Raw genomic sequence first — 26,864 nt, 5'->3', positions numbered from 1 at the left:
CTTAAGTAAACCCGAGAGGGCCCAAACAAAACGCAGCTCCATTTAGTGACAGAATAATTTAACGCCTTCTCACCGAAACTTTTAAGTTTATTAATGTTAATTAGGTAATAAAAGAGACGTGAATTTTGATAAGAAATAATAAATGTCTGCTAATTAGTGGTCGGAACTCAAGGTCCGGACCGCGTAGATTGCCTCGGACGCGCATCAAACCTGTCTCGGTTGAAGAGCATGTTTGGAGAGCCGTGCGCGCCGCGAGCAGCGCGCCTGCTTTGTGTTCCGACAGAATTAATTCAGGCATCCGCCGCCATATAAGTAAACGAAACTTCATAAACGTCGGATTACACAGGGCCGTGATAAAATTATAACGCGGTCGGAGTCGCACAGTAAACAGTATTTAATTTCCGTAAGCTCCTCGGCGCCATTAGCCGAAAATAAATAAGCTTCAAGAGAAGGGCGTGAATTGCCTCCCCCGCCTCGCCGCCCCCCGCGGCCAACGGGCGGATAAATTTGGAAAGTGGCAACAGAAGCGAGCAGATGGTGATTTATTATCGTGTTTTATAATAATTACGGGCATCACCGGGGGAGCGGCATTGTGTACCGCGCTGGCCCTCTCTCTAATGGCGGGACGTGTGCTCTCGCATTTCATTGTTGTTCTGTTTTATTTTCCATAATGATGGACGACCACATCTTATGAGCGACCATTAAATCTAACCCTCATTAATATGATGAAGTATTGACAACACGGATACACGAAGCGTTCGATTACAATTGCAAATTAGATTTCGGTCGTTAAAATTGATCGCACGCAACCAGTGCAATTGTGTTAAAATGATTTGCGGTTAATTTTAGCGGAAACATAAATTCGTGATTGGCAATCAATTTCACCACTTTATTTGCTCAGCGAGGGCTGGGCATCGGACTGCCGGCGCGATCGCCGCTACCAGGAGAACATAAAAGGTGGCGAGTATATCCGCGTGGTATTAATATTCCGATGCTATCTGCCGGTTAATAAGTGCTCCGTAATTACACTGGCTCATTGACTCTGTCGTATTATGGAAGCCATGAATATTTTAACATTCAACTCGCCGATTGCGAGCTGTAAATATAAAACCTTGGAGAGGAGGTGGTTATCGCCGGTGCCGGGTCGACATGAGCTCCGCGTGCGAGCGCCAGGTGCTCGTAAATGTTTCACTGTGGACCTCGTTCGTGTAATTGAAGTTTATGAAGCCTAAATAATTAATTAAACATGGCCTCCACTTTCAAAACTGCCATCAGTCCGTAGCGTCGCAATTGAATAGACTCCATTATTTATTTATACAACAATTTTATGGTTTTCTGGTGCACATCACTGGCACGATACAATCTAAATGGCGCTTTGTGTTGAAACGAAAATTAAAGTACCAATCTATACGTGTTGGAACGTTGCCTACAATTAAGATAACGTTACGTGTAAGTAACATCTGTCTGTTAAGTTGTTTCGAGAACATTCGTCTGTTACTCGTGTCGCGTGTACAATTTAAATTAATGACACAACTTTGTTGAATCAGGTGCCGTTTCAATGAAATCCCTAATGAAACCCCGGGAAGGTAGAAAAGTTTGCTTTCGGTTTTAGGCAACGTAAAGCAGTAAAGTTGCTTAAACGTATTGTTAATTTGAAGTAGAAAGTTAACTTTCCTTTAGAAATAAATGATTAAATTAAACGGTTAATAATGAGTGAACAGAAAAGGGTGATAGAATGCCCTCTGCATTTCATAAATATGGCCGCGACTTCTATCTAAATAGAATTCGATTTCAAAAGAATTTAAAAGACCGTGGTTATAATCGCAGCAGTTTGCTTGCACCTGTCATATTCATGAAATTGTCTGGGTATGCGCATTATGATATGAATTTAAGACACTGACATTCATTTCATTCTTAAAATGACACATTTCCAAGTAAATGGTTCAAAACTGTTTTGTAACATTAGCAATTCGTCGAATTCAACAGGTAAAATGCGCATAGAGACCCGCAGAGCGGCATTCGAGGATCGCGAAGCGGTCATTTGTACTAGGCGTGCATAAGCGTGAGGTGGTTAATGAGAGCGAGCGCTACAGTGCGTTGCGGCGTGCGCTAGTAACAACTCACCACCTTCCGTCTCGTGCCACACGATGCCCTCCAGCGTGACCGAGGTACCAGGCTCGCAGGGCCCCAGGCAGTCCGGCTCAGTGATCGTCCCCACGGATGTGCCGACGCATACTTCTGCTGTTTCCTGAAACAAAGAAAGTCAAATGTTAGACAAAAGATTTAAAAAACATACAAAACAAAGTATCACACATCGCCGTGAGTGCAGGAATGCCCAAAAAAGATCGTGTAAACATGAAGTCAAAAAGACTGCACAATGGATTTATACGTGACAAATTTACATTCTAAGAAACCTTTGATGGACGAATCTTAAATAAAATTTGCAATAAATTGTCGTTGTCAGGAAGATGAAAAACACAATTTGCAAGTTTGTTAGTGGAATAAAACAGAGAAAATGTGTCTGCGCTGCTATAAATAAACATTTTTCTTTAACGCGGGTTATAAAGAGCACTTGCGTGCGATAATATTTTCATAGCACAGTCGACCTAAATCTCAGCAATATGTGAATGGGTTTGATATTTAAAACCCGTAAATTCTGCGGTTTCCGACCGCAAAACAAAAACAAAATCAGACGTGATTTACTAACAGTTCAGTATTGTTTTAAACATGTGATGTTTTGAACATAATGAACGTCATTTATTCGAGCTTATTCGAGTTTTGCTAATATTCGCATAACACGTAACCGTGCGGTTATTCTTTTATGTATCAAATAAATTATGTTCATTATGATTGTAATGTAAAGAACACGAATAATTGAGTGTTCGTGCAGCGAATTTCTTAACTTTTATGATTGTTTACGATTCGCATGAGCAACTGGGGTACTGGCTCCATTTGTGGCGTTCGTTGTGAGTTCTTCCGTGCCTTGGAAGATGTGTTTTAAACGGTTGGAATAGGTTAGCGTTTTCTAAACTTACATTTACTGTGAAAACAACCCCAGGGAAACCATAACGTAAACGAAGATACTAAGAAACGAAGTTATGAGCTTATTAATCAGTAGATGTATATAACTAAAACCCATAACAGACAAAGACAAACAGACTCGGGAGTCTCATAGATTTATCGCTGTAAGAACCCGATATTAGGCGTTTTAGTAGTAGGGGTGGTATTAATAAACTAATCTCAGCTGAGACTGCCCTAAGACCATGCTCAAGTCCCTGTTTTTATATAAGAACTGTCACATTGACATGATCTTGAGGGCAGTCTCAATGCTGAGTTTAGTTTATTAATACATCCCTAATAGTAGTGGTTTTTCTTGCAGCTTCTTTTCCCCGGCTATACACGTTGTGAGAAGCTGCAGTAGTTTTAGGCGGGTGAGACGTTCGTTATGTAAAAATTGACGATTCAAAGTGTAACTATGTTACCTACTGAATAAATATATTTTTGAATTTGAATTTTGAATAGTAACCTCGTAGACCTCAAATAGTTGTATATAAACAGTAAGTTGAAAAGAAAGTGCGAAATTCAATATTGTAGAGTGTGCTGTATCTCTCCTCCGATTGATAAATTCAATCCATACCAATAATGAGACGAAAATAAGCAGTTTACCAACAGAAATAACAGTAATAAAAGTGAACGCGCCATTATTATACACGAGGTGTAACTCGCAATAAAAATGATTAAACTTTATTTATAGTATGCAATAATGGTAAGACGCGATAAAAATAATAATATAATCTCTTTTTTGCAGCCTTACGGTACCAGGATAGCAATGATGTTAAAATTAATAAAATGCCAAGGCAAGGATGTTGCGTGAACGCAGCACATCATGGCCCTAGATTATCTTTAACAACTGCCATACAGAATAAATGACAGTTTTTATAAATTATATCAATTTAAAGATCAGCATTTTACCACTACATATTTGAATTAAAACGCTTAAAGACGTAGATAAGTTACAATAAATGGGAAAATTCATTCTTTAGCAGTATGGTAAAACACTTAACATAGTTCGAATTTCGAATTCGAAGGCATTTAAACGATTCGCCGGTTTGCCGACAGCTTAATACATACATACATAAACTCACGCCCATGTTCCCCGAAGGGGTGGGCAGAGCCACAAATAATCAGAAGACTATTTGCAGCCGCTTTTGATACTTAGTCCCAAGATGGATAATGATGAACCGTATGGTGATAGGGGATCAGCCTATCGCCCGTATAGATTCATCATTTTTGGTAGGACGCTTTCCCTTTGTCGGCTTTTACGACATGCACGGGAGGAGAGGCAGCAGAACACATTCTATGTTTTTTCTTTACTCCCAGTTCAGCAGAGGAGTCGACAGCCTAATCGCTCGTTAAAAGTAGAAGGCGAAACTACTCATCTACAACTAGGTAGGTACTGCTAATCTATACCCGTACTGATGTAATCCTAGTACTAAAAAGTCTGCTATTAATACAGTGTCCAGTTTTGCGTACGCTGCCATTTAAGGCGTGTTTCACAAACATGGCTCGACAGCCACATAAGCCGACAAGTCAGTTTTAACGTAATAATTTAATTATACCGACAATTATCGGCGTTTGACACGCTTGTCACGTATGGTTACTAATAAATATACGAGTATTATACAGGGCGGTGCTTTGGGATATAATCCATCAATGAAATTTATCGGTGTTTTTGTAACTTGCATTGCATTAACATAATATTTAACACTAGCAACATTTCTTAGATGTCTTAAAACATTTATTCTCTTTCTCAGTGGACAATATAAGACGATATAACAATATAAAAAAAACCAAGTAAGCCAAAATCCGTGCCTTATAATGAGACCCAAGTAAGCGCCTTTTTGGAAATCACATTCTGCACACATCACACACGTTCACATTTTGATAAACGTTCATTGTAGGTACTGTATTCATGTGTTATGTCTGATTGTTAAAATTTAGTTCTGTGCCATATAGTATATTTGATTTGATTCAGATGTCATTTTCCTCAAGAATACCTCTATTTCTGTCAATATATTTCATTCCATGATTGAAACTAGCTTGTTTTTTTAACAAAAATAACATAAACACATAACTTAAATAATAGATAGATAATATACTTTATTGAGCACAATGGACACGAGATACAGAAATAAGGATAACAGATACAGAAAGGCACAACAGGCGGGAGACTCATACTTAACGGTTTTTGCCGCAATCCATTCTACGTAGTCAATCTGACTTCCGATCCGCCTACTCTTCGTTAAAAGAACGTTTTCTACTTCAGTTTACAATCGCAAAAGCTTCAAAATTTAATTATTAGTCCTTAAGTATTAAACACATATAAGATGACGCTTATTTCCCGTTGGAGAAGACAGGGACCACGGAATTCGACTAAAAGCAAGTGAATAAACTTATTAATATTACCGACATACATACATACATAAACTCACGCCCATTTCCCACCAGGGTAAGCAGAGACTATGGAATTCCATTTGCTTCGATCCTGACACACTTCTCTTTCCTCCTCCACATTCATCAATCGTTTCATACGCGCACGCCGGTTCAGAGTAGAGCGTACTGAACGTAATATTACCGACCGGTAAGTAAAATTTTAACCAACTGATCTTCTTCTTCTATCGTGTGGGTTATCAACCCTTGTGTCAAGGTACTATTGAGCCGCCAAAGGCCCTTGACATGGCTCATGTAACGGCTACATACTTACATTAGTAAGTAGTAACCAGGACCAACGGCTTAACGTGCCTTCCGAAGCACGGATCATCTTACTTTCGGACAATCAGGTGATCAGCCTGTAATGTCATAACCAAACTAGGGACCACAAAGTAATTTTTGTGATATGTCCCCACCGGGAATCGAACCCAGGACCTCCGGATCGTGAGCCCAACGCTCAACCACTGGACAACGGAGGTCGTTGAGCCGACTGATTGAAATATCTTTATTAACCCTTTATACAATTTAAATGACAAAAGTTAAAATGTAAACATTATGCAAAATCATTTCTCATTTATTTACAGACGAAAATATTTCTCGACAACATCCCGCCTGTGTCGTACACGACGAGTGACATTAACATACTTAAACAACTCGACAACTTTATATCTGTCGTAAAGAATATGGTTTCTTTCATATTGTCAAGTCATGAAAAACCAATAAACGTTCATGGATATAAATTATGACGTTGCCCCGCGGATGTGTCCAAGAAATGCATGTTGAACGCATAATTGTACGCAATATTTAGTTACCTCTACAATCAGAATCATCTATTCAACGTAATTATCATGGATAAACTTGTTGAAGGTCAATGTAACATTTTTGAATTTACGTCATTTCGCAAGGTGTTATGGCTGAGGAGAAGAAATGACAAGAAACTGCAACAGCAACACAACTTTTAAATCAATGAGGGTACATTACAAGTTATTTAATAACTAGAGGAACACATTCAATACCAGACATTTTTATCATTTAGGTAATCATTAATCTTATAATAAGCTTTTTTACATAAAGTAAGCTTCACATGAGCTTTAAATTTATTCTCTGACAAATTTAAAATATTATCTGGTATTTTATTGTAAAAACGTATACATAACCCCAAAAAAGATGAATTTAATTTACTTAATCTAGAATTTTGAACAACAATTTTATTTTTATTCCTTGTATTGTAAGTATGCCTTTCACAGTTTCTCGGAAGGAGAGATACATTTTTACGCACATACATAATGTTTTCATAAATATATTGACTTGCGACCGTCAGTATATTTATTTCTTTAAACAATAAGTAACCTATAAGTTTATATTTACGACGACATAAATACCAAAGTGCTAGTTTAGTTTATCTTTGAAGGACTTGTGACTATATCTAAGTACTTCTATATTTATTCCTAGGTTTCATTTTTACCGGGACTAAAGTCAAAGCCAAAAGGAAGGGTTATTTATTATAATTATTGATTTTAAGGCTTGAAAAAAAAGAAGAAGAAGTCGCAGTGTCTAAACCCGTGGTCTAAACCAATGATTTTCGAATTTGTTTTAGAATTCATGTTTGGATCATAAATGATTACCTATCACGTGCTCAGCGGTGAAGGAAAACATCGTGACGAAACGCACTATCCCGAGAAATGCGTTTCGGAGGTATAATGTGGCGTAACCTGTATTGGGCTGGTTTTCCCTTCGCGGGTTGGAAGGTGAGACAGACAGTCGCTTCTGTAAAAAACCGGACTTGTCAAATCTTCAGTTTAGGTGAGCGGACCTTGTGAAAAACGGGATAAGGAGATAATGGATTTTAGACGTTACCTATTGTGGATTTGCGTCGGATGGTATTGGCCAGAGATTTATCTATAGACGTAAGTTATGTGTGTATGTAAAAAGGAACTCGTTTGACCTCTAGGCGACATCGCTTGCGGCAAGGATCATGTGATTGACGACACGGAACGTGCAATAAATTGGAGACGAGTCATGGCCTATGGATAAGGAAGTCTCCGAAGAGGTAACCGTTGATTAAAGCCACATGATATATTGGTTCCACCAAACCAGGGTTTTTATTGGACATGATATTTGCAGATTTGATTCAGACGCTATTCATACTTCAAGACAAATTAATATTTTTAATTTGCTGTAAGTACTTTTAATAATGGATCAATGAACTTTTGACCTTCTGATATCAGCTGATGACCTATTGCCCATCGACATTATGCCGACGCCGGCGTAACTCACTATTACTGAGAATTAAAAAAGACATTACTTTATACGTCCCACTGCTGGGCACAGGCGCGAGGCCAATCCAATCAACCGGAGGGGTATGGAGCATACTCCACCACACTGATCCACTGCGGGTTGATGGAGGTGTTTTTTACGGCTAGCCTGGACCAGCGGCTTAATGTGTCCTCCAAAGCACGGAATCATTTTCGGACAATCAGCTGATTCAAGCCTGCAATGTCCTTATCAAACAAAGGCGAAAGGACAGTCTAAGAAGCAATCGGGAAACATACCTTTTTATGTTTTACAGGCATAAGTCCAATACCTTGGATAAATGATAATCCTAATAGATTTTCCGAAACATTTCACAAGGTTACCCATTAAATTTTAATTAGTGTAACGCAAAATGGGCATAATAATTAGTATTTTTATGTCCATTCACGCCAGACAGGGCTAAGTTCTCGTCTTTTGTTGCGCTAGTATACCAAGGCCGCATGCGTAATTATGTCTGATAGTATAAGATCAAAGTCTGCTACAATGTAAAGTGATTAATCTCTAATATGTCTGGTTGCCTGGTAAGCCGCGCTCGAACATAATGAATTTAGGTAACGTTATTAATTATAACCGTCTTGTTTAGATAGTCTAATTATACTAAGTAACGCCTGGTATTTGATATTCAAGCTTGCGTGATTGGAAATTTAATTATGCGTGATTATGATACATTATGTCTGTAGGTAATTAATATGAATTATAAAATAAACTCGTAAGGCGTAATAAAATAGGATCATGAGGCGGTAGATACACCCACTACTCGCCAGCTATGTTTTAATTCCATCCATGTATAGGATAAAACCTATACCTTAACCTGACACAAATCCTAGACACCTTATGATATCAATTATCTACGATGTAAAGATGAATTCAAACTCGTAAAGCCGGAGTGGTTTAGTGAAACACGCAATATACGATCCCGACGACCCGATTACTCTAGCCATAGAGGCAGCCAATCATCTCGCGACATCAAACACTTCAGAACTCGATTATTTTTTTCAAATATTTTTCCTCTCAGATGCCCTGAGCCGAGGTTCGCGCCCAACTGGGCACCCTCAGGCCTGTTGTCTTAAACGTTGTACCAGGTGAGAGCCTTCAGCGCTCCCCATTTATCCGGCCAAGTAGTTAATGCCATCTGGGGCAAATCTAAATCAAGCCGGTATTCAAATCCGTGACACTACGACGCGACGTACTAACTATTGTCTTTGGAAACATAGGCCTTACGTGGTTAACTAAACCATCCTGTTTTAGTCTGGTAAAATAAAGTATAATTACTCCGTATAAATAATAGCAGAATCATTTTTTATTATAATCATTGATCTACAGAACGTACTTGCTACGTACAGTAATGATCAATATAATGACCCACTTTAGGACTCTGTCGCACTAACATATTTCACATTTAGTGAGACTTACAGTACAATTTGTCAAAAAAGTTAATGTGACATGGTACCAAAGTGTATACATACTAATGCTCGTGACCGTACTACGCCTTGGTGTTTTGTATATGAGATACCTACGACCCCACATGTTTATAAAGATAACGACCTAAGCAATTACGCGATTTCCTTTGTCATCACCTCCTTACGCTAGGCCTCTAGCCATATGTTCTGAGCTAATGAACATAATTAATCAAAGAAAAGATCTCATTTACCTAAGTACTACAGTATGGAGTAGGTAAATAGATAACAACAACGGAAGTTTATTAGGTAACGAGATAAGAGTAATCCATTTTCGTGAGCCAGATTTCGCGAAGAAATTGGACGGTGTAGCCATAGCTCATAGTTTCTTTGCTCTTTCATAGATTAGATTACTTCTCCAGTTACAAATGGGTATTATCTGAACAGACGTTTCCAAATCTACGTTATTTTCATGTTGCCTCAAGAACTTTAACAACAATAACGCAGTTACCAATGATTTGATGTCGAAAAGTAATGGCTTGCTGAGTTTATACGACTGTTATGACCACACATAAGACAATCTATGTTTACCCATAGACAACAAAGGAAAGCTTAGGTGTGAGAAACTAAACAAAACGACTCTCGACCACCAGCGCAACATCACCTTTTGCGGTAAAGGACTGGGATTTCATAAAAACAGAGAGCGTTTATAGCATCGTAGTCAAATAGAGCCATTTGTATTCAATGTTGGGGGAAAGCCTCAGAACAATAACTAAAGCATAGAAGGAAGGCTAAAATAAGAATTCAGAAACTATAAACCGGCTCTCTTCTAGCTTACGACACAAACTATGAGTGAGAAAAGGACAAATGATTCGCTCTTTGCTTCATTTTTTCCGAGGTTGTCACAACATGAAATGTCATTTGGACCTATTGGACTCATTTTAACTCGGCCAAATACATAGTAAGTAACATACATAAGAAGATTTTACTTATATTTACCGAACTATTTGACACGGTCGCGTCAACTGTGTTTACGAGAGTCTTGTGTTCAGATTGTTTTAAGTGATAATTTAACAATATTTTTCCAAATAAATGGAAAGAAACTTTTATTTATATCAAATAATTGAGTGTCTCGACTGTGTGACATTATGTCTTGTGTGGTATGGGGCTGCAGCTCACATTCAGGAAGAAAAGAAAATAGCCAACAACTTCTGTCGTTTCATCGGTAAGTTTTTTGTAATTTTCTAGTGAAATGTGAACTGCTGAACAATTTTAGGAAAGTAATATGTTTTGCTGAATAGATTTGTAGCATAAAATATTTGAGATATCCATTATATTATACGTTTCATCGATGAATACGGAATTGATTTGAGGTTATGTTGATTGTCCATAGTGATGTACTAAAATTATCGATACTTTTAATTTTTAGATTTCCTGTAGACGATAACAAAGAGAAAGAATGGATAATTCGCATTAATAGACGAAATTGGATTCCAAATAAGTACAGCCGTATTTGCTCGAAACATTTTACTGCGGATTCATTTATGTGTGTTCCTAATTCAAAGTGGAGGCGTCTTCGAGACGATGCTATTCCTACATTGAACATTATAGATCAGACAGATGAAATGGTGTTTAAATTTAAATTTCAGCCTAGCCTGCATCATCTCACTGCTGGATAGATAGATAAGATATTTGTATCATGTTATCACAACACGTTTATACTATCTATCATTCAACTACATATTATTATGTACCTACTTAATAAACTTAGTATATATACTAAGTCTGTAGTTGTTTTATGTCTAAACAATTATGAGTTGTACACGTTTTATATAAGTAAATTATTATTATCTTTGATTTCAGATATTAAATCCAAAAGTGTCGACTGGATTTACATGAAAAGGTATATCAAATAATTTTCTTTTTTTATATTTTTAACATGATATACATATATAGAGTGTATAATTCAACCAGCTGCACAATGCACTTAAATCAAATATATTTTACTTTTATTTTTCTAGATTATTTTGTACATATACTATTTTAACATTATTATTAAACTTTATTTCAGTCAGTTCAAGAAGACGAGATGAAAAATTTAAAAGAAAAGCTGAACAAGTCCCGCCTCAAGATCAAACGACTTAATGAAAAAAAAAAAACAATGTGACAGGGTGTCACAAAGACAGTTTCTAAGCAAATTGACACTGTTTAGAAATTAATAAATTTGTATTTATTGTAAATATAATGTACATAATTAATAACGTGTGAAATAAATACTTGCTAATGAACAGATTTACGATCTAATTTATATTTCATTTTACCTCCTTTTCTTATTTACTCCTACTCCAACACTCCAGTTTGATACGAACTGCGCCCAATAAAGAATGTAATGAATGTTATAGATTTGTGTAAGCGACTTAGATAAATCTTGACTAAACCTTCCTTTACAAATACAAATATACTTTATTGCACACAACATACAATACTTACAAGTTTTGCACGAAAGATACAGTACACCACCTACCTACCTTTTACTTTCCCTTTCTGTTCTCTTATGAATACTTGTATGCCGTATTTTTTTAAGTATAATGCTATATCTAGTAGGTACGAGTATGGTAATCCTAGTATTGAAACAGCTTGTAGCCCTAGTAAAGACCGCCATTTTATGTTTACAGAGTGGCACGTTTTTTCTGTAGGTATTTCCAGTCCATACTCTTTTCTATGTCTATGGCGTGACCCCATCGGGCCTCTTACCGTCTGTGCGGCTTAGACCCGGCGGCGGCGGTTCCAATTTGCACGGCACGTCGATCGACACCAGTGCACGGCGGATGACATCATAAATAAATTCGAATATTACAAAATACTTACCGATGAAACGATAACAGTTGGCTATTTTCTTTCCTTCCTGAATGTGAGCTGCAGCTCCAAACTAATATAAACCAGACAATATAATCCAAAAATGGTTAGATACTTACCTATCAGAGACAGAGTCTCCTTTCATCAAGAAGAAGATAATTGCATCCTACAAAAAGAAATCTTGTAAAAAAAATTTATCGACATTAATTGTAAGTAAATTTAATTTTATCGACATATTACTAAAGTGAAACCCAACACTAGGCAATGAAAAACTTGTGACAACCTACGAAATTACGAAACAATTTTTGTATATGCGTCTTTGTCTAACATTACGCCGGTTCCGTAAGATAAAGTAGAGCAGAATTATAGAGTTCTGTTGCTATTTTAGCCTTCCTTCTATGCTTTAGTTATTGTTCTGAGGGGAAAGCGCAACGCTAGTTCCGTCTCCCTCACGCATACGGTAACGGCCACACAAATTGTGGAGCAAAGCGAGACTAAAGCACTCGGAATCCGAGACGTCGACTATCAAAGTGTGCTAGTTATCGGAAAAATAACAAAATTTTATGTGAACGGCACAAGTTGCGGTGGGTTCCCCAAGTTTTCACGTTCGACTAAGTACAAGGGGCGGAAGTATCGAATTGGAAAATTACTTTTATTACAGTACGCTATTCAGCGAGCGACTTATTGAAAAAACGCGAGTCACAAAAACAAATTACATTTCATTAATACTTAAACTCTTTAAATGTTAATATCACCGTCTGCACTCGCATAACATGTAATTAATATCAATTAACCTTTGCATAGCTTACGATTTATAAATAAAATATGATGGTGATGAAACTGAACATTAATTAGGGAGTTGGCATGGTCAAACAAATAAATATTTGGCGGGTAATCGCGATCTAGAGGAATGAAGTCATTGCTCACGTGTGACTGTGAGACGTCCACGCATCGATTATCTCACCCACACACAGTTATAAATATCATTAAACGGTTTATTGTTAGTGGAATGACAAATGTGACGCCCACGGCCTGCAAGACAATGCCTCTCAGGGATGGTAAGCTGCCTTTGACCAAAACCGGTGAATAGTCAACACTATTTGTCATTTAATCGATCGCAGCATTGTTCGGTACACAAACGGCTGTGTTGCAGGATTTCTATGTATATAATTAATCCGTATATGTTTCGAGAGTGTCAATTTAGGCAACAAATCCCTCGTATATGGAGGCAATCTATAATATAGGTTACGTTTCTAAGCAATATATATAATCCGTTGTGGGTAATTGATTGGTTTGTTGAGTCGGAGCGAAAAGACAGACATGTATAATGCATATCCTTTGCTTATCAGAATATAATTTGCAGTCACATTAGGCATTGAATTTCTAAGAATTAAATTGTAAATCTTTTTTCGTAAGTACAAAAAATCTCAAATAATGTTGTAATTGTAACGCTGCTTCATTTTGTTATGATTTTTAAGTGGATAGCTTTTTTGGCTATTATTGTAATCTCACGATTGTAATTTATACTTAATTATGCTTTTGTTGTCCCAAAACAAAAATAAAATAAAATATAAAAGCTATATTCATCATCATCATCATCCTCATCCAAGCCGTGTCCGGCGACGGCGACTCCTAAATGTCTATCCCAGGTCGATGTTATGATAGGCTCTAATATGACTAGCAAAACCGAACTTCGATTTGAAGATTCGGCCACATGGCGCACAGAATAACTGGCCAGCAGAATTAAATGTATAGTTGTAGGAGGGCTTGTGTCGAGTCTTCCGTATTTGACGTTTTACGTCAAGATCTTCTAAACGCTTCTTTTCGTACAGTTCCACGTTTTTGCTAAGCTATATTACCACGTGAACGGACAACGAAAACAAAAAAGTTTTTATCCAAAATAAGTCAGAACATTTTAAGATATTCCTTTTGATACAGACGCTTACATAAATCAATTTAACAACGTAACGATTATAAAAAGCACTCGTTAAAAATAGTGACTGTTATATCAAGTTTCAATTGTCCGCGGCAACTCGCCTGTGACCGAAACTGACCCCAGTTTTAAGCATTACAAACAGTCATCATAGCAAACAAAAATATCATAGCACACACTCGTCCCCCGTCGACGGGAATGTTTGGCTTGTATTAATATTTCGACACGCTTCGTTGCTATTAAACCTTTTAACAGACGGCTGGGAATTCGAGACCATTGTAAGCTTGTGAGGAAAGCCGGAGTTAAATCGCTCGCTAGTTCACTGCCAAGAGACCGGACAGCTGCTATTCTCAATACGAAACTTGGGAAAAAAACTTTACAAGACCCCATTTCTATTCCGCCGCCGGATATTTGAAAACCTTATTTTTCAACGCGGCCCCGTATTAAACGCATCGAATCGTTTAATGTTTTATTAAGTGATAAATCGTTTGCACAAAAAAAAACTGCCTATATGGGGTCATGTAGGCGAGCATATTTCACTTTGTTCCATCACCGGAACGATGAAAAATGAAAAAGGAAGGCAATATCACGAGCCAATATTGTCGAATATCTATTGCGAACGTTGCGTGCGTTTTTTAAAACCCGTGGCACCTATGTTGTGTACTGAAGCTGTGTGCGGGAACAATAGAACGTAAATCAATTCGAGCAGGCGGACAAAGCGGCGGAATGTTCTGTCGGCGATTGAAGAGAGATCTGGACCAACTAATTTGTAGTCGACTGCCGAAAAAGGAACGCTCCAATGCGTGGCTACATGCCTAATGGCTCGAGACATTGCCAAGCTCATACTGGAAATTCTTTTCGTGTGTTATGATATGATTCTTCAAGAACAGCGGAGGCCAACCGTAAAATGTGTAGAACGAAACAATCGACTTTAAAGTAACTGGGCGTTAGCTTGGAACTCGATTAACTCCAGCCATAAAATTCATTAAACGACCGTTTCAATGCAGTCTCCACTCCGCGTCAAACATATTACGGTTCCGGGCAATCGTAACCTCTTTCCCTCTCCACGCCATTAGCCGCGATCCTTTGCCGAGCATTCATTGCTTCCTCTCTAGCCATCAAACGGGAATCACGCCGTGAAATCGGATGTGACAGCACATTTGGCGCGTGACCGTTTCCAAGACGACCGAATTACAATCCAGTAAGCGGGCATACGTCATTAAAATAATTTAGGGAAATGGCACGTTTTAGTGCTCGCGTTTATGGCAGCCGTGGATGTGGACGTGCCAGTGGCAATAAATAGTGGGGCGGAGCCACCCACCATCTTGTTTATACGTCGGGCCTGGCACGGACTCAGCGGGAGACTCGGACAGAAGCTACTACTGAAACTTGTAAATCAAACTAGGAATTATTATGGCTGTTTATTTGGTACCTTCAACGGCCCGTAACGAGTTAATGTCATGTAAATATACTCGAAATACCATGCTCAAACGATTTACGCTAAGAATTATATTTCAGCACGTTACATTGTCCTTAATGAAGCACGTATGAAGCTTAAGACTAGTCGGTCATTTCGGCACTTTTTTCACAAGAGATAACGTGAAGTTTTTATACAATAAAAAATCTAGTAGAGGTTCTAAATAATCTTGTTACTTACGTCAGTCTAAAAACAAAGCACCAGGCGAGCATGAAGATAACGCGACATTTGAAATTAGAAGTCAACCGTCTATGAACAATGCCGGCCATTATACAAATGCGGGCCTGCCTACCTCGGGTACCAGGGACGCAACATTAATTCCGTGCTATGCGGAATAAGAGGCGACAAAGAGTGCTAGGGGCTAATGGCACAGAACACATCAACGGGCAACAGAAACAAAAAGAGGAACCTCGGGTCGATTACAACAACGCTTTGTAAAACAATCCTTTGCTAAACTAAGAAGGAGCTTAAGAATAATAAAAGAAAAAAGCTGGAAAAGAATTCCTTTTTGCAGATTTTCTTTCATTTCAGTTTATTGTTTTAGTTAGAGCTTACTTCAGAATGTTTGCTCTAGTATTTTTCATATCTTTTTATAAGCTTTAGGTAGTAGGTACTTAGTGTAAAGTAACTAGAGAAAACGGTAGAATAGATAGAAGTACATCATTACCGTACCTATAGAAGAACGGAATAATGTGAACAAGGAATATACATCAACGCACCTGCGTTTGTAAGAATATGAAAATAAAGTACAATAGTAAAAATATTATTGGATCGCTGAGATATTTTATTCTGTGAAGTTAATAAAACAATAAGGTGTTAAATAGAACAAACGATTACCAGGCAATTATAGCTGCATAATTGGTAGTTGAACAATCCCTGGCTAACAACTATAGCCATTTCAAGAATTAAATCATTTCGGGGATACCAAAAAACTCTATTCTTCAAGACAAAGCTGAAAGTACTAGGACCTCAGAACTCTAGTAGCTAGAACGCTGTAAAGTCTTAAAAGTAAACTCTCAAGAAAAATTGGTTTGCAAATCTCTCAGTAAGGAAGTTCGTTGTAGAAAATTACCATTTAAACGAACTTTCGAGCGAATTGAAAGAAAGCGGCTTGTAATGAACGCTATTACCCAGCTGTTCTCTTGACCTGCAAACCTGCAATTGACTACATTACCGTTGAGGTTTTATGAGTTTTAGATGTGCTTAATTGCAGAAATCTGAAATACGGAATGATCGTCTTCTTTATGTTTCCTCAATCAAATCATGTTCTGGGGGATAAAAAGGCCACATTGAAACAATTCATCTAAAAAAGTAATATTGCTATTTGACATTTGTGTGCATTGCGCACTTACTTTTATATGCGCAAATGTCAAATAGCAATATTGCTTGTTTAGATTAATTGCTTCTATGTGGCTTTTTAAACCCCCCAGATGTGAAAATGAAGACACTGTCGTTTAAAAAGCCTTCTCTACCTATAATGATATGCGGTTAAACTTTATATCTTAGAATAAAAATATGTATTGTAATTAAAGCATATTAAATATATACGATGTCTTTATTAAACGTAGTCCCTATGTAGTTGTATAATAAGATGTTTTGGTGTATTATTATATTACTTGATAATAATAATAATAATTAAGGCGTCGGGATGTGACGACCCCATCGCCCCCTGGTGAAGTCATCAGCGAACCTGGTGAATTCAACAGTGCAGTCAGTCTCCGCAGGCCAGCTTGTGGCGAGCTGTTGGTGAGTGACGACACCACGGAGCTGAGATCCCCCGAGAGTCGGTCAGGCCCTCCGTCTCCGGCTTGCCTTCACTGGCCGGCCGGAGTGGACCCCAGCGGGGGCCGCAGGACTCTCACCTCTGGCTTGCCTTCATTGGCCGGCCAGAGTGGGGCGTTAGAGCTATACGCTCGCAGGGTGGAAGTGAAAGATGCATAAGTCGCGAGTTGGTGAGGCGGGTAAACCGTCTCGCAGAAAGCGGTGTACACCTCTCGACACCCTGAGCTGCTCACAACCATGTTGCTGCCTTGCCGTCCAGTCGCGTCGGCTAGATAGGTGGCCCATCCAGTGAGTGGCGAGTCACCGCCTGCTCATTTATCCATGTTTACCAACATTGGTCGAGCAGGCGCCATAGTCCCCCATAGCTCCAGTATCCCGGTCCACTAACCCCCAACCCAATAGCCCAGTTCCCTTTGTTCCCATAATTTGCAATAGTCCTACACGAACCGGGGATTGTCTTTGGGTGCACTCCCATAGTGCATACAGGGATAATCGCCGGTTGGTGTCACACCACATTTAGATTAAACTGTCTTAAGGGGCCTCTACGTGTTGGCTTCGGCCCCACGCACGCCTTCCAAAAGTCCGGGCCTCCATAGGCCCGAGATATGAAAAAGACATACAATAATAATAATTATAACTTCACAAACAAACAGTTGTAGCTTCCGGGTTATTGTTATGGAAATGAACAATTAAACGATTCTCGGAAACATAACAATTATTTTTTTTTGTTGTTATTTGTAATTGAAAACTCTTGAAACGTTTTTATTATAGGGAGATAACAAATATAAGTAGGTATTTTTATATTTGAATATCAGTTACAAAAGAGGGGATATGATGCTCGCTCTGGGCACAGATTATAATTATAATACCTGCGGGTATTGTTCATGATCACGGGATGACTGATGAGATTGGAGTGGATGTTAAAGTTAAAGAAAGAGGGTAGACATATGTCTGCCCGTAGAAAATTATGGATCTACCTACTCCACTCCAATCTCATCAGTCATCCCGCGATCATGGCACTTGCAACAATGTCGATATATCGGAAGTCTCATATCCGTGATTTAAACGCGGTAAGAACCCGTTATTATGTGTTTTAATTATCTTCTTCTATCGTGTGGGTTGTGAGGTGGAGTACCAACCTTATCAACCCTGGTGTCAGGGTTACTATTGAGCCGCCAAAGGCCCCTGACATGGCTCAACCATGGCTCATGGATTTTAATTATAATAACCGCGTTGCCACAGACAAGCGCCATCTAGCGAAAACGAGGTGTAACAATTTAGCTAGCTGGCCACATATTTTATCATAAAAAAATATAGAAACAAAATGGAGTAGCAAGTACGACGCCATTTTCTTTTCTCGCTCCTTATATTCATTATATTCAACCAAATATATCCAAATCGAGTACCTATTTCTTCACGCGTAAACTTAAAACAATAAATTCAAAAGTCGAAGTGAAGAGCCGGAGACAGGACTGCATCCCGTGACTCTACGATGTAAATCACGCGTTCTCCTAACAAGGCTATCACGGATACAATACATTATTCGACATATAGTAAATTTGAATTCTAAGCGCACTCAAAGCCGTAGCAGGGGTGACACCCTTCTCACCCTGACTTCAGCTAATTAACTTAGGCGATCCACACTTCCTAACCGATTCAATATTCATCGGTTCACACTCCCTGTTGCTACGTAATACTGTACACACTTTGTTTATAGAAGGGTGGACAGTGGATGAGCATTTTTTTCATTTGTTTTGGGTTTTCCCCAAAGGGCAAGGCAAAAGGAACTATGCCCATACAGCCAAGTGTTTTTCTTCTTGATGATGATTAATGAAATGACGAAAGGTGATGACGATGAATGATGAAACCTAACTACCATCGGAGCAGACTCCTACTCCTAACCCCAAACGAATTAACTCATAAGCCCGCATAAGCTTTCAAGAAGCGAAAATAGATATGTACACTTTGTTTATTGAATATTCCAATATAATAACACTATCGCGAATGTTTTCCGACTAACTTAATGCGATTATTAACCACAAAACACTACTTCGTAGTAATTATTTAAATTATTCAATGAAGAAAGCAACCATGTCGTTCATATTCCCGCCAATAAACCTCAGTGGATGAGTAAAATCTAAGTCTGTACTTTTATAAATACCTATAAATAAAAGTACAACTAACACACGGGGGAGGGGGTGAGGGGGTTAGTTGTTGAATGTGGGGAGGACTGTGTCCACCAGAGGAACGTACAATTACCTATATATACATAAACAGCCTGAGGAGCTCGGTGGCGCAGCGGTTAACGCGCTCGGTCTGCGATTGTTGAAGTAAAGCAACTTTCGCAAAGGCCGGTCATAGGATGGGTGACCACAAAAAAACAGTTTTCATCTCGAGCTCCTCCGTGCTTCGGAAGGCACGTTAAGCCGTTGGTCTCGGCTGCATTAGCAGTCGTTAATAACCATTAATCCGCACTGGGCCCGCGTGATGGTTTAAGGCCCGATCTCCCTATCCATCCATAGGGAAGGCCCGTGCCCCAGCAGTGGGGACGTTAATGGGCTGATGATAATGATGATGAAACAGCCTATATACGTCCCACTGCTGGGCACAGGCCTCCCCCCAATCAACCGGAGGGGGTATGGAGCATACTCCACCACGCTACTCCACTGCGGGTTGGTGGAGGTGTTTTACGGGTAATAGCCGGGACCAACGGCTTAACGTGCCCTCTGAAGCACGGAATCATCTTACTTTTTCGGACAATCAGGTGATTCAACCCTGGAAAATCCTTACCTAACAAAGGACAGTCTCACAAAGTGATTTCGACAATGTCCCCATCGGGAATCGAACCCGGACGGAATGAACGCTTTAACCACTAGACCATGGAGGCTATCTATATTTATTCGTATAAGTACTGTAATGAAGGTATGAAGGAAATCAATTAAAACGGTACGCTACATGTAACATAAGCCAGATTTTTAAAATGTTTTATACTAGTGCCAAAACGCTGCAGTGACATAATTGATTTAACTGATTCAATATTCATCGCTTCACACCCTTGGTAACGAGATAACGAAGTTACATGCTTTTATATTTACAGGGGCGTGGCAAATAAAAAAATAAAAACTGACTGCTCCGGACAGGTGCTAGAGACGTATCAAGGTTTACACTTTTTTTGTGTATTCATAGAGAGCTAAAATATAATCTAAAGATGTAGAGTGGGTAAATACTAACCGCCTTACCAATAAGAAAGCAATGAAGCGGTGAACGTGAATTTGACAGCTAAGCAAAGTTCCATCGAATGATTTGATAAATTATATTCAATTTTGCTTGGCTGTCAAATAAGTACTTATACACACGTTCACAGCTTTTTTTTTATTGGTAAGACGGTAAGTATTACGTATTTAAAATTCTATCGCCTTATTTGTGATGATACTTATACCTAAGTAGGTATAGGTAGGTTTTTATAAGTACAAAAACATTAAAGTGGCTCTTAGATGTTTACATAAATCAACCTTTATGCCTGTCTATAAAAACATTTCTTGTGGACATAAAGAACATTTTTCTCTACCATAAAATTACGTATTAGTTACACCTACTAAGTCTGCTTGCGAGTTAAATAAAGTTTTTAAAACATTTCTGAAATAGCACAACGAAGATACGATAAACAACCAACTGAGCTAACGTTTGCTTTTTGTAAAAAAAAAACAACTGCTTAAGTATTATATTTTTTATTAAAAAAAGAAGGCTGCCCATGTCGGCAAACATGTTCGTGTGAAATTAAAACTAATACATATTAACGAGTGCCGTATAAAACATGATGAAAAAAGTGTAGCTAACGGCTTGAATCGCGTCCAATCAGATAAGAAGCATTCTAAGATCGTATCACTTGGCAAGTATATAGCTGTCCGTGATGGAATCATAATTCTAGCTGACTAACCGGTAATGCTGTAGAATTACGAACGACATTTTCTCAAGAAAATAACTCAAACAGTTCAAAAATATACCTACGAGTTAAAATGGCCACTGAGGGCTTGTGTTCACCGGCTTGTTCCTTCAAACAGGGAGCACCCGCCGATTCGAACCCCGATACCCGAGTGAAAATTTGTCGGCGTAAAGTACAGTCATGAGCAATATAATGTACCCACTTTAGGACTCTGTCGCACTAACATATTTGACATTTAGTGAGACTTAACAGTTCAATTTGTCAAAAAAGTTGATGTGATATGGTACCAAAGTGTATACATATTAATGCTCGTGACCGTACATAACAATAAGTAGTTGTTACATTAGCCATGTCAGGGGCCTCTGGTGGCTCAATACATGACGCGAATAAGGCCTTTGAAGGCCTTATTACATGACGCGATTTACAGGACACGATGCGTCGGGTGTAAGTATAAATGTATGGCGAATTCGTGGCCCCGCATACCCGATATATTATTACACTACCCGATCCCAAAGCATAGAATAAAGAAGTCTCCGCTTCCCACCAGCGGCTGAGCTAAGTTTTCCTCACCCCCTCGGTCCACACACACAGATGCGCGTGTGTGATAATGTCAATGTATAGCGTCTGTGTAAATCAAGTATTCTTGTATGAAGTGTCCGGGGTGTGGCATCACGCCAATGGATCGCATAATGGGTAGGCAGGGATGTATACGTAGTATATACACCCGCTCCTCGGCAGCTATGAGCCAGCCACATGCGAAGTTACCTACCGTAAGATCATCTTATCATGTTACTTAGAAGAAGAAGAATTATATCTATTCTAACAACAGGATGCATTATGTTACCTTACGCCTGTAATTGTTTAATTAGTAGTTCCATATTTCGGAGAAGTACGAGAAACACGAAAAGAACAATAAAACAGAATCCCAACAAAAACATTTTCATGTAAAATGTGCCAAGACGAAATCATATCGATCGCAATATCAAAAATGTAGCTTTTAACTCTACACGGGCTAACTATACAGACCCTAAATCCACAAATTCTACACGTAGGAAAAATATAGAGCTTGTCCGTTTCGCTCCTACAATATAATATACCTTTATTCATTTTGAAAATACTCAAACACGAAAAGAACAATAAAACAGAATTGTAAACAAAAAATCTGCGTGAAAAAATTTCATAGCAGAATTTTTCACATAGAATTTTATTTTCAGTGCAGTAAACCAAGTTAAAAAAAACTCAATTAAAGTACAATAGTTTTGATGTAAATTGAGTTTGGGCGACAAAGTATTTTCATAATGTTTTTTTTACGTGGACACGGTTTGTGACATTGACAAATTAAAGCGTGTTTTAAAAATAATATAAGTAAATAATATAATGTTTATACTGCCGACGATGTTTCATAAAAGAAGAATGACAACAGCTTATTTGGGTCATTTCATTACACAACCATACACCTGCAGTGGTTGTCGACGTTACATTGCTTTATGTAAAACAATCGATAATGAAAAACCAACTGAACAGATTTCAATAGAAACTCATTACTTACACAAAATTGAAATATCCAGGGGAATCCGAAAGTGATTTTATCACTGAATCGAGTACGAATACGATTGCTTGCGAAATTCAGAAGATTAATTAAAAACCCTCGCGCTTCGTTGAGCCTGGTAATCAAAGCCGGGAATTAGGGAAGATTAGTACGTAGAATTTAATGAATTTACACTATTTATTTAAATCGGAAGCTTCCATTCCTTGCATTGTCATAGGGTTGAAATACACTTAGAATGTTTCGATATACCTACTCATATTACAAGTTAATTATGCCGATTATGCATTTAAGTTGCTTTAAATAAAAGCAAATGATAAATAATTAGCGCAGGACCGATCGTCGTGGAGATCCTTGGGGGAGGCCTATGCCCAGCAGTGGGCGTCATACGGCTGATGATGATAAATAATTAAAATCACGTGGTTTTCAGGATTTCTGCCCGGTATATTATTATGATCCAGCCAGTTTCGGCTACGGGACTCCTTGAACTCCAACGTTCATGTGCTCGCATGTAGCTGGCCAGGAGCCAGGGGATACAGTCCTGATGATTAAAAAGACAATACTACTTTGCAAAGAATCAATAAAAACTTTAATGCCATATTTTTTTGTGCTGCTCCACCCAATTCATATGACAACTGACCTTTGAAAAGTAATTAGGTGGCTACTGCAAAGTGATGTACGAAATCATCTTCTCTGAAGAAACAGTTTTTTATTTAATAATATCTTTGTGGTCTTGTTTTTAAAAATATAGTGTCTACTTATGAGACAAAAACAAAGAGTTTTGCAATGTTCGAATAGCAGTACCTATTCCAAAACGTACAACAACATTATGAGTCGGCAGAGAAAATAAATCCAAGTTTCATTTACGATTAAGAGTAAAGAGATTGGCCTTAATAGGTTTTAATCCCGTATTTTAGTTTTACTGCTTCTTTAGCTCGACGGACTCAGTCGTAATAAACACAGCCTCTAATTAGCTTTCGAGATGCAAACAACTTGTTTCGCCTTAATTATGAAAAGGGGCGACAGCTACGAGACAAAAAACACACATAAAAGCTTGAAAAGGATGTGGCTGGACATAAATAATTTCGTTACTTTGACTAAAGAAGGCAAAGGCTTTCCTTTATTCTGCCACTTGACATGTTTCACATGGTAACGTGGACTTTTTTGGGCGTGGAACATTCAACATTGTATCATAATGTAAAGGTACGTTGTGTAGTATGTCTTATTATCACTTCCTACTCGCAACCTACGCAGCTAAACAAAATAAAACTATATTTTTCGGAGGCAAACTCAACTGTTCCAAGTTTTTGTATGTACAAACCGAAATACATTAACTTTCCCGTATGTAACTTGTTACCGAGTTGTAATATTTCTCTAAAACGTTGCTGATTCTATCGAGTTTGTTGTACAAGCTGGTCTGGAATACTGCAAATTTACCTAACTCCACTCTGTGCCGCTTTTCTGTAGAACTAGCACGTTTCCCTAGAAGGAAAGCCCCATTTTACTGTAAAATTATTTCACTTTTTCATTCAACCTCAAAGCTTCCGCTTTGAAAAACTCATTTCGGTCAACAGTTATCCGTAAAATAATTATAATGGGAAGGAGGTACTTAGAAAAGGAAAATGTTATTCATAAATTCTTCAAAATAAATTAAGAAGCGAAACAAAGAATATCAGTCTAAACTTAACAAACAAATGCTTGAACCGCCGAGCAAACAAAATGGCAGCAAAACATTTTTTTAATTATACACAGCTCATCTTTTGAACGAACCCTTGAAGGGGGGAAATTCAAATAACGAACGAATAAAGGCCATAGATTACAATTTAAAATTGCAGACGGATGACTGCGTCGGTAATTGGGGTGTTATAACCCCTTTGTTCCTTGACTCCTTGGATATCTTTGCGTATCAAAAGAGTATTATAGAGAAATCGATAGACCCTTTTCTTTCACTTCTTTTATTTTATCCGACTGAAGCTCAATGGTCTTAAAGTAGCAACTAGACACTTTTTTTATTTCCAAAGACAATCTAGAGTATTTACAGCGATGTTTTCACGTTGAAATAAAACATTCGCTCAGTACAATATTCACTGATTACAAAAAAGCGTTTAGAAAAGAGCAGTAGTAGCGGCGCGAATGAAAGAATGCAACTTTGTCCTGGCTTTGTGAATGTGGAGCGAGAGCCAGTCGGAGCACGGTATGAATAGCGACGCTGACATGCGATGAAATTGCTTCTGGATTTCGCTGAAGCGCCACTAGATCTCTTGCGTTATCCTGTTTCCCTGGTACTTTCCCTGCTCATTTTCTGTTTCATGGGAAAATCTAATTAATAAAATCTAAGAAAAAGTCTTATGCGATTTTATTTAAAAGACTCTGAAAAGGCTTCTATAACGGAGCCAAGCGACTTTTTGCATCTAAGTAATTTGTTTTCCAGAATAGACATAATACGTAAATGAAATAGATACCTACTTTTTTTCAAAAATACACAGAATGTTTGAAGTAAAACCTACATCAATGTGTGTTATACGTAATATATTCTCAAATTTCTATCAATAAATTAATCTTCACCTCACTAATTATTAATTTCCGTGATACAACGATTAATTTGAACGCGAGACATCATTAACTGATTTTAAAACATATTTCTGTTGGATTTATCTTCAAATGAGGTACCCTAACAAGATTAAAAAAATATAAGCATTTAATAAGATATATTGTTCCGATGAAATTATAATGTTTACAGACGCTACATTACCTACACGAAACTGTCAACGGATATAATAAATTGGTTGAATAAAACATGTTTCGAACATAATATTAATTTGCTTTTAAAAGCATATTTTTACACCGGGTACCGAGCCCTCAGCGCTCCCCATTTGTCCGGCCAAGTAGTTAATGCCATTTGCGGCAAGTCTACAATAAGTTAAATAAAATAAAAGTTTTGGTATATAAGCTTTGCTATTAACAAAATGTGAGTCCTAGTGACTTGAATAAAGAATTTAATTATAATTATTAATAAGTCACGTCAAAAAAAAACGTATTTCTGTCTGAAAGGAAGTTCCTAATGAGTTCATAAAATATTTATTGTAATATTAAGTCGGTTGGAGGCGAGAATCATTCAACGCGCACCTAATTAACATTGGAACACACTCCGTCATGTAAACTATGCTGTTTTTAATTTTATTTTCCATTTTAATCTCTCAATCAAATAATACCGATCACATGGGAATGGATATCGTAAAACAGAATCACACTCGCACGTTCTCTGTTTAAATTTATCGAATTAATTATCTTTAAAAATGCTAATTGATTTGGTAGAGCAGGTAGTTAATGTTACACTTATTGATTGGATAAGATTAACCAAGTTAATCGACTTACGGTACAGTCAGCGTGTAATGTAAATACTTTAGTAGTATTAATTTAGAGCGCTTATTAGACTCATTGTAGCTATGTTCTCAACTGTACATCTAAATGCTGCTTACTTATACACTATTTCATTTCTCTACTGAACTGTGAGTACCTATAGAGACTAATTAAAAAAAATAATTAAATGTTGATGAATGTTTGCAGCTACTTTACATTCTAAATACCAGTATCAGTTACTTTTTACTAAACGCCAAAACAAGAAATTTCTATGTAATTTGCATCCAAACATTATAGAAAAACGTTATAAAATATTGAAGTTATTGTTGCGTGTTTTGAATTAAAGTTAGTACTTATATAAACGAAATTGAAAAAATATAAATTTTATTTGTTAGACTTGTTGTAATTTAATACTTAATTTAATCATTTATTTTTGACTTAGGAAATTAATATCTAATCCAATAGGCTAGTTTCCAATTAGTCAAAGCAGTAACTTTTTATTAAACGTCAAAACATGAAATTACTAGTATGAAAAAGCACACTGTGACGTCATAGAAAAACGTGATAAAATGTGGGACTTATTATACTTTTTTTTTTTGATAAAAATTCATAAATAAATTAAATTGAAAAAGAAAATGATATTTGTTAGTTTTAGATTTGTCTCTATTTAGTAATCAGAATTTCATAATTTATCTTGAACCTTGTACACTAGCCAATTGTGCATGTAAGTACTCAGTTGTAGACTTTTAATTATTTAGACACATAAT

At 37.6% G+C, this 26,864-nt stretch overlaps 1 protein-coding gene across 2 annotated transcripts in view; it reads right to left on the bottom strand.

Annotated features, from left to right (window-relative positions):
• Nucleotides 1-26,864, bottom strand: part of LOC126374300 (zinc finger protein 608-like) — a 151,887-nt gene that overhangs the window by 14,295 nt on the left and 110,728 nt on the right. For both annotated transcript variants that reach the window (XM_050020838.1, XM_050020837.1), the window contains one exon: nucleotides 2,125-2,248. In XM_050020838.1, the coding sequence (XP_049876795.1) occupies nucleotides 2,125-2,248 (124 nt within the window). The remainder of the gene's footprint in view (nucleotides 1-2,124; nucleotides 2,249-26,864) is intronic.

Source organism: Pectinophora gossypiella, chromosome 17 (genome assembly GCF_024362695.1).
Source record: "Pectinophora gossypiella chromosome 17, ilPecGoss1.1, whole genome shotgun sequence".
Classification (NCBI taxonomy): domain Eukaryota; kingdom Metazoa; phylum Arthropoda; class Insecta; order Lepidoptera; family Gelechiidae; genus Pectinophora; species Pectinophora gossypiella.
This window is presented reverse-complemented; position numbering and strand designations above follow the sequence as displayed.